General features: G+C 38.9%; 1 protein-coding gene across 2 annotated transcripts in view; it reads right to left on the bottom strand.

Moving 5' to 3' along the window:
• The window catches only part of TCEA2 (transcription elongation factor A2), a 44,004-nt gene that overhangs the window by 20,308 nt on the left and 9,251 nt on the right, over positions 1–14,445 (bottom strand). For both annotated transcript variants that reach the window (XM_089513579.1, XM_089513580.1), the window contains 2 exons: positions 13,178–13,268; positions 2,071–2,204 (listed from right to left, as the gene is read on the bottom strand). In XM_089513579.1, the coding sequence (XP_089369705.1) occupies positions 2,071–2,204; positions 13,178–13,268 (225 nt within the window). The remainder of the gene's footprint in view (positions 1–2,070; positions 2,205–13,177; positions 13,269–14,445) is intronic.

Here is a 14,445-nt window from a genome sequence, read left to right as displayed (position 1 = left end):
TGCACTTCACCAAAGATGACTGAATTCAGCTAAACATAGTAATGAAGACCACATATTTCAGACATGTTGGGGGGAATTTCTTGTGATAGTTTACTCTAACTTTCACCAAAAATGGGTTTTGAAGTACGTAACACAGTAAGTTTATATAAAAGCAAACAGAATTCAAACATAAAAACACACTTTAGCCATGTTCACACTTACGTTTAAACCAGCTTGCAATTCGCACTGATACAGGGTCGCTGAATCGATTCATACTGATGTGTAAGTCACACTATGTTTTCCATTATCGAATGCATTCGTGTCTATTTGATCCATAATAGATCTTGGAGCAGGACAAAGAACCATAAAGCTCTGTCAAGTGGAATGAAGTTACACTACCTGCCCTCTCTCACTTTCCAAACTCCAACTTTCAGCAGTAACTGTCATCTTCCAACACAGCTGTTCCTCACTGGTAGAGCATGTTGGGGAGGGCTCAGAGGAGAACCCAACTCAAGGCAATAGCTGTGTTGGGAGGGGATGGTTACAGCTGAAATTCAGAGTCTGGAGGAGGTACCTCTGTCCTGCTTCAGAGAAGATTACTGTACCTTGTCCTGCTCCAAGATCTGTTAAGGATTAAAGTTACAGCAGCCCCATCCCAGATCCAATCTGGCAACCCTAGTTGCAGCGACTGAGACAGGTTTCACTGCCTCTGAAAGCAGTGGGAGCAAAAGGAGAGTGTTCCCCAGATATTTTAAGATCCAGGCAGGCTTCAACAGGATGTGTTCTTTCAAACAGCCATCCTAAAGTTCAAGTTTCAAGAATTGTACCCAGAAGTCAACCAATCAGCAGCCAGCAACATTAGTACATTGTCTATCCTCTCAAAAGAGCTAGCTCTTAGCTGCCATATCCAAGGTGAGAGTGCTAGAGGTGAACTGGAGAAAATTCTCACTTCCACCTGCCATAAAGACAGACTCTTTTGCTAACTTATTAATGCTTTATAAAAATGCAGGTGGGGTAGGAGTTGTATGGTACCTTTAAGACTAACAAATCTTAGCATGAGCTTTCACATATTACAATCTGCTTCCTTAGGTGCACTGATGGAGTACAATGTTACGGCTTCATATATGGCATATTAATTTCCCAATTATATGGTAATTTCCCAATTAGACTACTGCGGTATATTTTACATGGGGCTGCCCTTGAAGATTACTCTGAAGCTACTTCCTGTGCAAAACACAGCAGCCATAATGCTGACAGGAATATTCTGTATTAATCACAAAACCTGTTTTCAAAGAACTGCATGGATTGTCACTATCTGGTCTGAAATCAAAGTGATGGTGATGAAATGCAAAACCTTAAATGGCCTAAGATATTGATATGCATTCTGTATACCGTCAGTCTCCATATCCATGGATTTTTTTATGCACTGATCCAAGCATTCATGGCTTGAAAGTATTTTTAAACATATTAATTCCAAAAGGCAAAGCATGATTTTGCCATTTTATATAAGGGACACCATTTTACTGTGCCACTGTATTTAATGGGACATGAGTGCCCGTGGATTTTGGTATCCATATGCGGTCCTGGACCCAAACCCCAGCGGATAACAAGGGTCCACTGTTTATGCCTGCTCAAGGATTAAGATCAGCTGGAGTGGCCCTTCTGTGTCCCACTACTGGGAGCAATACAATACATGAGAATGTGTGTGAGTGCCTGCTCTGCTGTGGCCTTTGAACTGGGGAACATCCTCTCCTAGGAGACCCAATTGAGACCAATACTGGTTTTATTCTGGTACCAAGTTATACAATGGCTTTTAATCAAATCTTTGGGGCTTTACTATGCTGTATCACTGAGTGATGGTGAATCTTCATACTCTTCTTGATTAGGCCATCATTCAAAGCAATGTTATCATGGCTCTTTTTTATCAGAACTGTTCCAGAATGTGAATGGGGTGTGGGAGTTATAGGTCAGATGAACCTCAGAGTTTAGCAGTGGTCATTATGAACATAACCAAATATAAGTTATTTTATAATGCCAAGATTCAGGGCTATAGAAGGAGAAATGCTACACACCAACTCTCCTGTTACTTACTGTCTGTCTGGAGGGCAGAAGTTAACATTTCTCTACACTTGTTACGCACAGTGTCACATGTGACAGGCAATGGTGGAAAGGTGGTCATTTTTGGAGTGGTGGGGGTCTTCGGAGGATCCTGTCTTTTAGTGGAGCTAAAAGAGAAAATAAACTAGTCAGAATTTCTCCACTCACATTGTTAAAGTCAAGTCATGAAGAGCTAGTGGAAATGTGAGAATGAAAAATTAGAATTGTTATCAACATCCTAAGCTTTCAGAAATAAGCTTTATAATATCCAAGATTCAGAATCCTTCAGAAATAAAAGAGGAGTGGAGAAGGCAAGCTGAAAGTATTATTCTTCATCTGCAATATGCAGAAAAGTTGTCTTAGCCACAATATTTGCTGGTACAGTCAGCCCTGTGTATCCACAGATTTTTTATTCATGGATTTAACCATACACAGCTTGAAATATTAAAAACAAATATAAATTTCAAAAGCATACCTTTCAAAAGGTATATTAAAAACAATATATAAAATATTAAAAACAAATATAAATTTCAAAAGCCATTTTATATGAGGGAGAGCATGTTACTATGCCATTGTATTTAATGGGATTTGAGTATCTATGGATTTTAGTATCCATAGGGAGTCCTGGAACGAAACCTCAGTGTTCGGGTCGACAGGTATCTATTCTAAGGTTTATTTTTTTAAAAAAACAGAGAGAGAGTTTTCTATTAAATTTCTTTACCCAAATGTATGGTCAGCCACCTGTATCCACAGCTTCTTTATCCACAGATACCATCATCCATTGCTTGAAAATATTTTTATAGTATATAAATTCCCCAAAACAAACCTTAATGTTTTTCATTTTATATAAGGAACACCATTTCACTATCCATAATATTTAATGGGACTTGAACATCCATGGATTTTGATATCCACAGAGATTCTGAAACCAAACTCCAGCAAATATCAAGGGCACACTGCAGTGTGTGTGTGTGTGTGTATGCCTTCAAATCACTTGTTGGCTTATACAACCTCATGAACTTCAAAGGGATTTCTTAGGCAAGGAATATCCAGAGGTGGTTTTTCCAGTTCCTTCCTCTGAAGGACCTGGTATTTGGTGGTGGTCTCCCATCCAAAACAAACCAGGGTTGACCCTGCTTAGCTTCCAAGATCAGAAGGGATCTTGTGTCTTTAGAGTATTTAGTCCTATCCTAAAAGTAGACTCCACATATATTAAAAACGTAAGCACCTTGCTGATTCAGGTCTAAGAACCATCTAATCTATGATCTTATTTCTCATCAGTGACCAAGTAGATTGCTGTCAGAAACCTACAAGTAGAACAAGAAGGAGGTTTTTATCTCCAGCTGTTGCTCATCTTCATACTGTTCTGATCCAGGCATGAAGATGTCAAGATTAATAATCCCTATCAGTTCCCTCATTTAGCTCACCTTTTAAAGCAGTTTAAACCAGCGGCCATATTGTGGCCAACAAATTCCATACACAAATTATGCTCTCTGCAAAAAATGATTTCTTCTTATTTGTCCTGAATTTTCTACCAAAGAATGAAACATTTTTCTTGGTTTGTATTTAAATAATTTCTTTTTCTTAAATTAGATACTAATTTCATTTTGTAAACCAATGTAAACGTTTAGGTGGAAAGAAATATATACATACATACACATATACATACATATATACATATCTTTATTGAATAAGTCTCCAGACCATTTCAAAGAATACAAGATAAAGGGGGGGAAATACATAGTTAAAACTTATATAAAAAGTAATCTCTATTTTAAAAAAAAAAAACCATACAAAGTTAAAACTTACATTAAAAGAAATCTCTATAAAATTTAAAATATATGGCTCTGATTACACTGTTCTTGCAATTTGCACAACAATCTATCTGGGTTCCTTTTCTTCGTCTTGCTTCAGTAGAATAGCAGCTTTCACTGCGAACAAGGCAACCCTAAGAGTAATAAAAGACTCAACTCCTTGCAATAGCAGAGCCAGCTTGCTTTCATCTTCCCTTTCCCTCAAATTTCTGAAGATGGGAGCTAGATATTGCTCTCTAATACTGTTATAGGTGGAAAGAAATATATAAATACTGGGCAGAGTCAAGAAGAATTTTTAACGTTTCCTTCCTAAAAGCGCAGCTGAGTAGGTGGTCTAATGTAAGACCATTACTATGAAATATTTTCCAAGGAACAGAATATAACTAGCCATTAGAAATTCTGAAGCAATTGAATAATTACACTTTTAGATCAGAATCCTGCTGCTATGTACCCTATGCTGGTGTTAACTATGCCAGCATAGACAGTGGTAGCAGTAGGAAAATGGCTGTGGATTCAATAGCCCTGAAGGAAATAAGGTGCCACAGAAATAAACTGCTTAGAGATGGCAGGTTCTATCTGCCTCTTTTGCCATTGCAGAATTCTGGGAAAATACAACCACTAGCATAACACAGCAACAGGATTCCAGCTTCAGATTCCCCAATAGCCAGATTCCTCTGGGTGATGTTCAATACATTAAAATATAACAAAACCAAGGGGGAAAAACTGGCAGCAATGGAATTGGCCAAGTATTACAAATAATTATCAACCCAGTAATTATTCAGCCAATGTCAGGCAATCTTTGCAAATGAATATTCTTGTAAGAAAAGGTGAGAATTCAAAGGTAAGGTGAAGATCAGTATTATTCTGGAGTTTTACCTCCATCATGTTTCCATTGACACTTCAAAATCTGTGTTCTGCTTTACACATACAGTTCCCAGTTTTTGATGTAAGAGAAAAAAAATCCATTGTAGGTAGAAAATAGGCAGTCTAGGAAACACCCTGAATCCCAACAAATATTAACTAGATTGTGAGACCTTCTGCTCATTACGAAGAACTATAAAATGCTTCAGAGCAAAACACATTGCAAGGATATATAGCTCGGTGACAGTCAATTGTTACAAGCCAGCAAATCTTCAATGTCTTATAGCTCCGTTGAGTATTCAGAATACTCCACATGCATTATCTTGTAATCTTTATCTTGTAATCCAGGCAACTTGAAGACACATACATACACAATGCCCTTAAAGGGTGTTGTATGTGCTTCAAATCATCTGTCAATTTAAGGCAATCCCATGAATTTCATAAGGTTTGCTTAGGCAAGAAATACTCAAGAGGTGGTTTTACCAGTTCCTTCCTCTGAAATATAGCCTGCAGCACTTGGTACTGTTTGAGTCTCCCATCCAAGTACTAACCAGGGCTGACCTGCTCATCTTCCAAGATCAGACAGGATTTAGTGCCTTTAGTGCCTGAGTTGGGACTGTTTTTTAACAGCCAGATAGAAAGCCAGTGTGGTGTAGTGGTTTGAGCATTGGACTAGGAGTCTGGAGACCAGGGTTCAAATCCCTGCTCAGCCATGAAATCCACCAGATGACCTTAGACATGTCACATGTTCTCAGCCTCATGGGAAGGCAATGGCAAACCTCCTCCAAAATCACTTTAGGGTCAGCTTAAGTCAGAAAGAACTTGAAGGCATACAACAGAAAAAGAGTGGCCATATAAGCATCAGTTAGTCTCGCCCTGTGAGTTAGCTATGAGCAAAACTTACTGAAATTATCTTCTGCACAAATCCCGCTGGACTGATTCATTCCATTTCATTACATAGAAGAATTCCCCAACAAATCATATACCTAGTTTCTGTTGAATTTCTGCCTTGTATGACAAAAATACAAAAATATTCATTACTTTGAACTGAACTAAATCTGGACATAAGCATGAGGAATACATGCATTCTGCATATTTCCATGATTCTATGTTGAACCCCTATCACTCCACATCACTTTCTAAACTGGCTGAGACCGATGAGAATTCAAGTCCAGTAACACCCAGATGAAACACTTCACGCAATAAAAGAAAAAGTTGAACCATCTTGAATCCCTATATTGGGAAAAAGGTGGGATATAAGAAAATAATAATAATAATAATAATAATAATAATAATAATAATGGCAAAGGAAAATTGGGGGGGGGGGACCAGAAGCATGAATGCAACTCTGCAACATCTAGTGCACAGGGATAAGGAAAAATACTACAATGACCAATGTAGAACAATAGAAGACAACAACAAAAGGGGAAGAATGAGAGACCTCTACTAAAATATCTGGGAAATCAAAGCTAAATTCAAACCAAAGGCAAGGGTGTTCTATGGAGAGAAAAAGAATATAATACAGGATCAAGAAGAAATAAAAAGACAATGAAGGCAATACACAGAAGAGTTATATAAAAGAGATGAGGAAATGAATGACATAGGGAAAGAGAAATCGCATGAAGATGAAGCCCAAATTCCAAAAAAGTGGAATCTGCAATAAGAGAAACTGGGAAAAATAAATCACCAGGAACAGATGATACCCCAATCGAACTGCTACAATGCTCACAAACAGAAACAACTCTAGTGTTAACTAAAATATGCCAACAAATATGGAAAACAAACAGGTAGCCAACAGACTGGAAACAATCAATGCATATACCAATCCACAAGAAAGGAGATATAAAAGACTGCAGCAACTATAGGACAATAGCACCAATTTCATATGCAAGCAAAATAATGCTCAATGTTTTGCAGCATAGACTCCAAACATATATAGAGAGAAATCCCAGAGGTGTGAGCAGGATTCAGGAAAGGGAGATGTACCAGGGACCACTTCGCAAACATACAATGGCTGATGGAGCGCGCCAAAGAATTCCAGAAAAAATCAGCATGTGTTTCATAGACTATAGCAAAGTATTTGACTGCATAGATCATGAAAAGCTATGGAACACACTCAAAGAGATGGGGGTGCCACTACATTTGATAATCCTGATAAGAAACATGTACCAAGGACAAGTGGCCTCTGTCAGAACAGAATCCAGAGAAACAGAGTGGTTCCCAATAGGCAAAGGGATCAGACAAGGGTTCATCCTTTCACCCTATCTGTTCAACCTATATGCTGAAAACATCATAAGAAAAGCAGAGTTGGAATTAGAATAAGGAGGAGTGAATACAGGAGGATGAAACATCAACAACCTAAGAAAAGCCAATGAGTCCATAATATTGGCAAAAAAAACAGCACATACTTGGAACAGTTAATAAGGAAAGTTAAAGATGAAAAGTGCAAAGGCAGGTTTAATGCTGAACATAAAGAAAACAAAATAATGACTACTGAAGAAATATATAAATTCAATCTAGACAATGAGGAAATTGAAATAAAGAATTCTCATACCTAGGACCAAACATTGACCAGAATAGTTACTGCAGTCAAGAAATAAGAAGACAACTGGGAATGGGAAGGGCAGCTAAGAAAGAACTAGAAAAGGTCCTGAAGAGTAAAGACATACAACTGAGCACTAAAGTCAGAATAATTCAAACCACTGTATAACCCATTACCATGTACAGATGTTGGACAGTGAAGGAAGCAGACAGAAAGAAAATAAACTCATTTGAGATGTGGCGTTGTAGAACAGTACTTAGGATACCATGAGCAGCCAAGAAGCAAATAATTTGGTCATTGAACAGATCAGATCAGAGCTCTCCTTGGAAGCCAAGCTTATCAAGTTAAGCTATTATAATTTGGCCACATAATGAGAAAAAAATCATTAGGAAAAAATAATACTAGGAACAGTAGAGGATGGAAAAAAGAGGGGAAGACTGCAAACCAGATGGATGAACCCAATCAGGGGGGTTAGGGGCATGGGTTTGCAGAACCTGAGAAGTGAAATGGAAGATAGGGATACTTGGAGATGTCTCATCCAGAGGGTCGCCATGAGTTAGAATTGACTCAAGGGCAGCTAACAGCAAAAACACCCCAAGTCATTATGTCCCGCAGCCCTAAAAAAGAGACTATGGGACACATATTTTGGCTGTGAGTAGGACTTGCAATATAAGTACACATAATAAACTTATTTCCATGATTCATTGGAAGAGATCATGTTAACTCTAAATTATGGTAAAATCAAATTAACCTGCAAAGAAGATATGTCCAATGACTCATTCAACTCATCCATTTTTAAGATTCATCTCCATGCACAGTGGTAGCATCAGCAAATGGGTATACATATCTCCACCCAGTCAGAATTCCCTATCTTCAATTTCCTTCTGGAGTCAATAGTATTATCCATTTTCCTACACATAATGTCATCTTTCCGAATACACTGAATTGAACATCCAGCTTACTCCTGGCATCTGGTGGTAGTACTTAGAAAATCTCAAGTCTGAAACCAGGAGAATTGCTACCATTAAATGTAGCCAATATACTATATATTCATTCATTCATTCATTCATTCATTCATTCTAGATAACCATTCATCCTAAAATATTCCAGGACAATTTACAATGGAAGTGCAACACAATAAAAATCTTCTATCTTCCTGCTCATGATCAACTGCAGTTTTTGAAGCAGTGGATTCTACTCAGTTGCCATTACACAAAGGTTGAAAAGAAGGGCTCCAGCATTTACAAGCCACCAGGACTGGGAAGAATGCATAGCAGGGGAACAGGGAGGTGCTGAAGTGCATCATACAAAGCAGAGGTCTTTAGCACTATGCCACAACAAACTGGTGTATCTGCTCTGAGTAAAAAGCTCTCACCATCCTGACCGAAATCCCATTACTATTCCTCATTAGCCACATTGGATCCGTGGGATTTACATGAATGTTTACTTAACATTGAGCAAGAAGTATGCAAAGGGATCTTGTAGCACCTTTGATAGTGGGTGAAAGAAAAGTTCTAGTCAAGGCCTGATAGGCCCTAAGGAAGTAGAACAATTCTTATGCAAAAACTTCTTTTGCAGTTAGTTTCAAAGGTGCTACAAGATCCCTTTCATATTCCAGACTGACATGGCTACGTCTCTGAATTCAGTCAGCAAATAGGCTGTTGTAGTGTGCCTTCGAGTCATTTCTTACTGATGGAGACCTTAAGGCAAACCTATCACAGAGTTTTCTTGACAAGCTTTGTTCAGAGAGGGTTTGCCTTTGCCTTCCTGAGGCTGAGAGTGTGACTTCTCCAAGATCACCCAGTGGATTTCCATGGCCAAATGGGGATTCAATCCTTGGTCTCAGTGTTCTAGTCCAACACTCAAACCACTGTACTTCACTGGCTTTTACTGCAAACAGACTGTAGCTATGTTGAAGTCTCCAAAGACATGTAAAAAAACGTAGACCCTGCTCCAATTCCATTGTTTAAACGCCTTCTATGAGGAAGAGAACAAATGGATATATATTGCTTTCATATAACTTCATATTATGGCTGCATTTTAGCACCCTGATTCTTCTATTCCCCCCCCCCCACACACACACACACAATCTTTTCCTGCAATATGTGAGTTGTCTCATTAGCTTAAATCCAGGGCTAGCAGCTCTGTAAGCCCCAGTGCATGCTTCCTCTCAGCTTGTGGAAGGGTGTGTGTATGTGGTCTTAAGAGGTGATTGACTAACACAGAACAGCAGTATGCAAAGGAATGCTGTAGTACCTTTGAGACTGGGAGAAATAGGTTGGTAGCATAAGCTTTCATAGACTGAAGACGCATGGTGGGAAGTGCCTAGGAACAGACCATTATAGCTATGAATGAGCTGGCTGCATGTTAGAATAGCAACAGAAATGCAAAGTTGTGGGTATGGTGGTAAGATGACAAATTCAGTTTTAACTATGGTTGTTGGGGAATAAAGGCAAGAGGAAAGAGGTTGCCTAAAGCCAAGGTGGGTAGACAACCACATAACCAACATTTATATGGACACTGGTGGAGGGTTATTAAGTAGAAAGGAGATATGATAAACTGTCCAAGACAACCTCCATGATGCTAAGGTGTTAACTAGTGCTATATCGGGAAACCATTGTCTCTGCTCAACCCACTGTTGGTGGACTGGAGTTTGCGGATATATTCCACTTCTCCTGTTTCTCTTTCCAGTCTTTCAATGTAGTTTTAATTCAAGGACTGCCGTTCTGGAGATCTGAGATGGAATACCCAGGACTGAAGTGTTCTGGGTTTTGTGTATGTGTATTCTAGCACAGAGCCTGGCCTGTTTAATATAAAAACGTAAAGGTAGTCCCTTGACATGACTGTCTAGTTGTAACCGACTGTAGGGCCACTGCTCATCTCTGTTTCTGAGCTGAAGAGCCAGCATTGTTCGAGGGCTGCTCTGGTAGTCATGAGGCCAGCATGACTGCACCAAACACTGTTACCTTCCCACTATCCGGTACCTATTTATCTACTTGCAGTTGCGTGCTTTCGAACTGCCAGGTAGGCAGAAGCTGGGATGAGTGATGGGAGCTTGCCCCATCATACAGCACTCAGGCCTTGAACTTCCAATCTTCCAATAGGCAACCACATTATATTCCAATTACTCCCTCCACTATTCAGTTATTTATTTCATTTTTATGTTGCCTCTCCCCCCAAAAAGGGACCCAAGGCAGCCCACAAAATAAAAACATTTAAAAAAACTTTACAGTAAAAATGTAAAAAGTTAAAATAATCTAGTTAAAACAATATAAAATTCATACATAACTATTATTTGCTATTTGACATTTTTAATTTGTTGCCTGTTCTACTGAACCCTTTCCTGTATTGTTATGTATTATTTATATGTATTATGCTATTATTTCTTAGATTGTATGCCATGGACAGGTTTACTCTTATCTATTTTGTTTGTATGTACAGCACTGTGCAAATTTACAGCACTATATAAATAATATAATAATAATAACAATAACAATGACAATAATACTCACCTTGGCTTTATGCAGCAATGTCTTTCCTCCTGCCCACAAGTTTTGCATTTCTATTGCTATTCACACATGCAACCAGCTCATTTATAGCTGTAAAGGTTTCTTCCCAGGAATTTCACTCCATCATGCATCTGATGGAGTAGACTTAAGTCTACAAAAGCTCATGCTACCAACTTATTTCTCTGTTAAACAGTGCTACAATATATACTTTTCACATACTGATGCATACTAAGGGGCTGTACAGACCGGACATTAAGGCCGGTCTGGGGGCGGAGTCGGGGCATGGCATCCATACGACGCACACCCCAATTCCGCTCTCATACCAGCGTGGTGCCGCACACCACACCACAGAGCTTCGTGATGGTCCTCTGGCACTGTGTCTACATGACGCAGCAGCAAAGGAGCGCAGAAAAGCTGCAGTGTTGGTAGCTATGGCACCCTTCCTACAGCACAGAAAGGAGCCACTTTTTGCAGCTCTTTTGCACCGTGGAAAGATTGGGGCCACAGCATGCGGTTGCCACGGCCCCGATTTGACGCTAGAAGGGCAGCTGCAGGCAGTCTGTACAGCCCCCAAGATGGCTATCTTTGAATAGAACAGCAGCTTGAACTTTTCGCCTGGTGGTTATTGTAAGTTGATTATTTTTGTTTGTTTGTTTGTTGGATTTACATAATCATTTAGCAACCATTCAGTACAGTATTTTCCGCTGTGCTTTCAAGTCTATTTGTTTTTAAATAAATATTGAGAACGAGAAAGTTTCAAATGCAGAGCTCCAGTCTGGCTTTAAAAGCTCATGGCTTGCAATGCTTTCAAGCAGGAAAAAAGGACTAAAGTCCAATCAGCACACGAAAATATGGAGTTTCTGCTGTTCTCTTGGCAACCACAGCTAATCCGGCAGGTGAAACGACTCCCCTACGCAGTTCTGTCAATTTCAATATAACAGAAAATGCAAAAAAGAAAACTTACATGGCAAAGGTTGAACAGATTTAAGCCATGCTTCTTAGGCATGCTACCTTAGTGTATGAACTTGATTTAACTTCAAATAAAATGATCCATACCCCCCAATAGTTTAAACTGAGAAATGGAGCAGAGGAATAAAAATCAATTCATTAATAAAAATTTCGGTTGCTGCTTCTTTTGGATTAAATATAGTAAAAATGCCACCTCTTGCCAATGTAGAGAAAAGTTTTTAAGCAAAAGGAATGCCAAATAAAGGATTAAAATACACAGTGGTTAAAGCAAGTATTACTAGCTCCACCTAGTGTCAGCTCCCTGTCCAGGAGAAAAACACTATCTCAAGCTGGAAAGGAACAGTAACGTTTATGTAGCAACAGAATAGCCAACCTTAGGAAGAGCTGTCATTTGCAACATCCGATCATGCAACAATTTGTATAGATCAGCTTCTCCAAATTTTTACAGAGTTGCAAAAATGAAGTACATACATGAGCTACAGGGAATCAACTCTCCATGAAATTAACCACTAGAGGACAAGATTTTAAGAGCAGCTGCTCAATTAACTGACCTTGTGTTTCCACCCAGAGTATGCTTTAAAGCAGCATAATCCAATGTTTAAGACAACAATCTCAAAGAGGGTAAATTATAATGTCCTAGAACTGGCGCCCTGCATCACTTCTGGGTGATGTATCAAAGGAAAACTTATACAAGATTGATGCACAACAGACTTCTGGAATCTTCACTATGCCAGGGCTCTGTGTGTAAAGGAAAGAATCAGAGTTCACTGCAATTTGGAATATGGGTGGTTATCAACATAGCTTCAAGTTGAAAGGCTGCAGGACTGCTGGGTGGTATTATTGCTTCCACTTGGAGAAATGTACCCAATACAATAATTCTTGCTTCAGGTGAAATAAGAAGCACAAAATGCCTTGGAGAAATAAACTTTAAGCTGCCTAGGAGGTAAGTGTGTGTATGAGTAAGTGCATGCATGGGCATGTGTGGGAGGGATAAGAATGGGTTAATTTTTTAAAAAATGAAACACAAAGAAAATCAACAAAATCAGAAAAGATGTTTTTATTAATAAAGGAAAGACAAGCATAAGAGAGAATTAAGAAGGAATGAAAGTAAATCAAATCATAAACAAGGATAACCAAAATAAACTCACAAAGGACACCGTGTTTTGTAGACATTTATTTTTTTCCCATTTACAACCACAGAATTTTTTAAAAGGCACCACCCTAATTCATTTCCTTGCAGGCACCCTCTCCTTTTGAGCAGACGTAATATATTGATATCAATCTATAATTCTCCCAGCCAACAAGCTGGTAAGGAAAATGTACTAACATTTACATTGTAGTAAGGCCAGGATATGAGGAAAGCATTAGGTGCAAGAACACTATCTCTGGCAAAAGGGAAGCATTACCTTTGGTCTTTTGAGTCACCACTCTCCTTTGAAGACGAAGTTGGCAAAGAAGAATTCTTTTTCTTCTCATCACTTTTATCCTCTGAGGCGTCTGGATGTAGAAAGAGTAGAAAAGAAGAGACCAAACAAGAACAAAAAATTAGTCCTGAAAGGTAACTGTGATCTACCCAGCAGATGTCCAACAGGTTCTAAGACCTTGTTCATTCATAAAACAAGCTTAACTACTGGCCAAATCCTGTAAGTTCTAGTGGTAAAAGAGTTGCTCCTAGTATAGTCCAATTAGGCAGCAGAGTGATTAAAACAGAGCTTTCCTCAGCCAGTGCCTCCATCAGCCCCATCATAATTACAGTAGGCTCCAACATCTCAGCCTCAGCTTCCGTGCTTCACATGAAACTTTGCAGGTTCGGGTTATTGAGAAATGGCATTTGAACATTAAGGTTTTAAGAAGAGCATGCATTTTTTCACCGTTTATAAACTTTTGTATGCTGTGAATTGAAGCTATGTATAGGTTCTCCAGCACAACTCTACGGTCAACTTCTGGCAGAGTTGTGCTGGAAGACCTAGAGAGATTTCTAGAGAGAACGTATTAATCAAAATTGGGGGGGGGGGGGGGGGAATCAAATTCACAAAAGTCAAAGCCACAAATATGAGACCAACTGTAAAGTATTTATTCTGTTCAACTAGATGCTATAGGAAGATTGGAAGCTGCCTTATACTGAGGTCAGACCAACACTCCATCTAGTCCAATATTTTCAATTCTAACTGGTTTCAGGCAGTATCCTTTCCTCACCCTACCAGGTATTACTTGGTGGTCTCCCATCCAAGTCCTAACTCAGAACCACCCTGCTTAGCTTCCAAAATTAGACGATGTTAGTTGTGTGCAGGATGATATGACGGTATGCACCTCTGCCGCTGCTTCAGAATAATGATAGTCATACTAACAAAGCAGAGACAGGGCCATGATCTCCGCCTGTTCATTTATACAGCATCCTATGAGGTTTTGAAGATAAACTTCTAGTAGAAGTAAAAATGAAGGAGCAACAGGGGGAAGTTCTTGAAGGTATCACTTTTATAATATTTCCTCATTAAAAGGAATAAAAGTATAATAATTTTTGGAATTTTAATTCAAATTTCCTACATAAGAAGTTCTGTAACCTTTATTTTGAAGGCCCACTATTTTAGAGGGCAGCCACGTCCCACTATCAGTATAATGGTAACTTAAAGTATTAATACAAATAGTACCGTAAAGAAAAGGTTATGCAAAAACA

The sequence above is a fragment of the Sceloporus occidentalis genome, unplaced genomic scaffold (genome assembly GCF_023333645.1).
Source record: "Sceloporus occidentalis isolate IW3139 unplaced genomic scaffold, rSceOcc1.0.p SCAF_3, whole genome shotgun sequence".
Lineage (NCBI taxonomy): Eukaryota > Metazoa > Chordata > Lepidosauria > Squamata > Phrynosomatidae > Sceloporus > Sceloporus occidentalis.
This window is presented reverse-complemented; position numbering and strand designations above follow the sequence as displayed.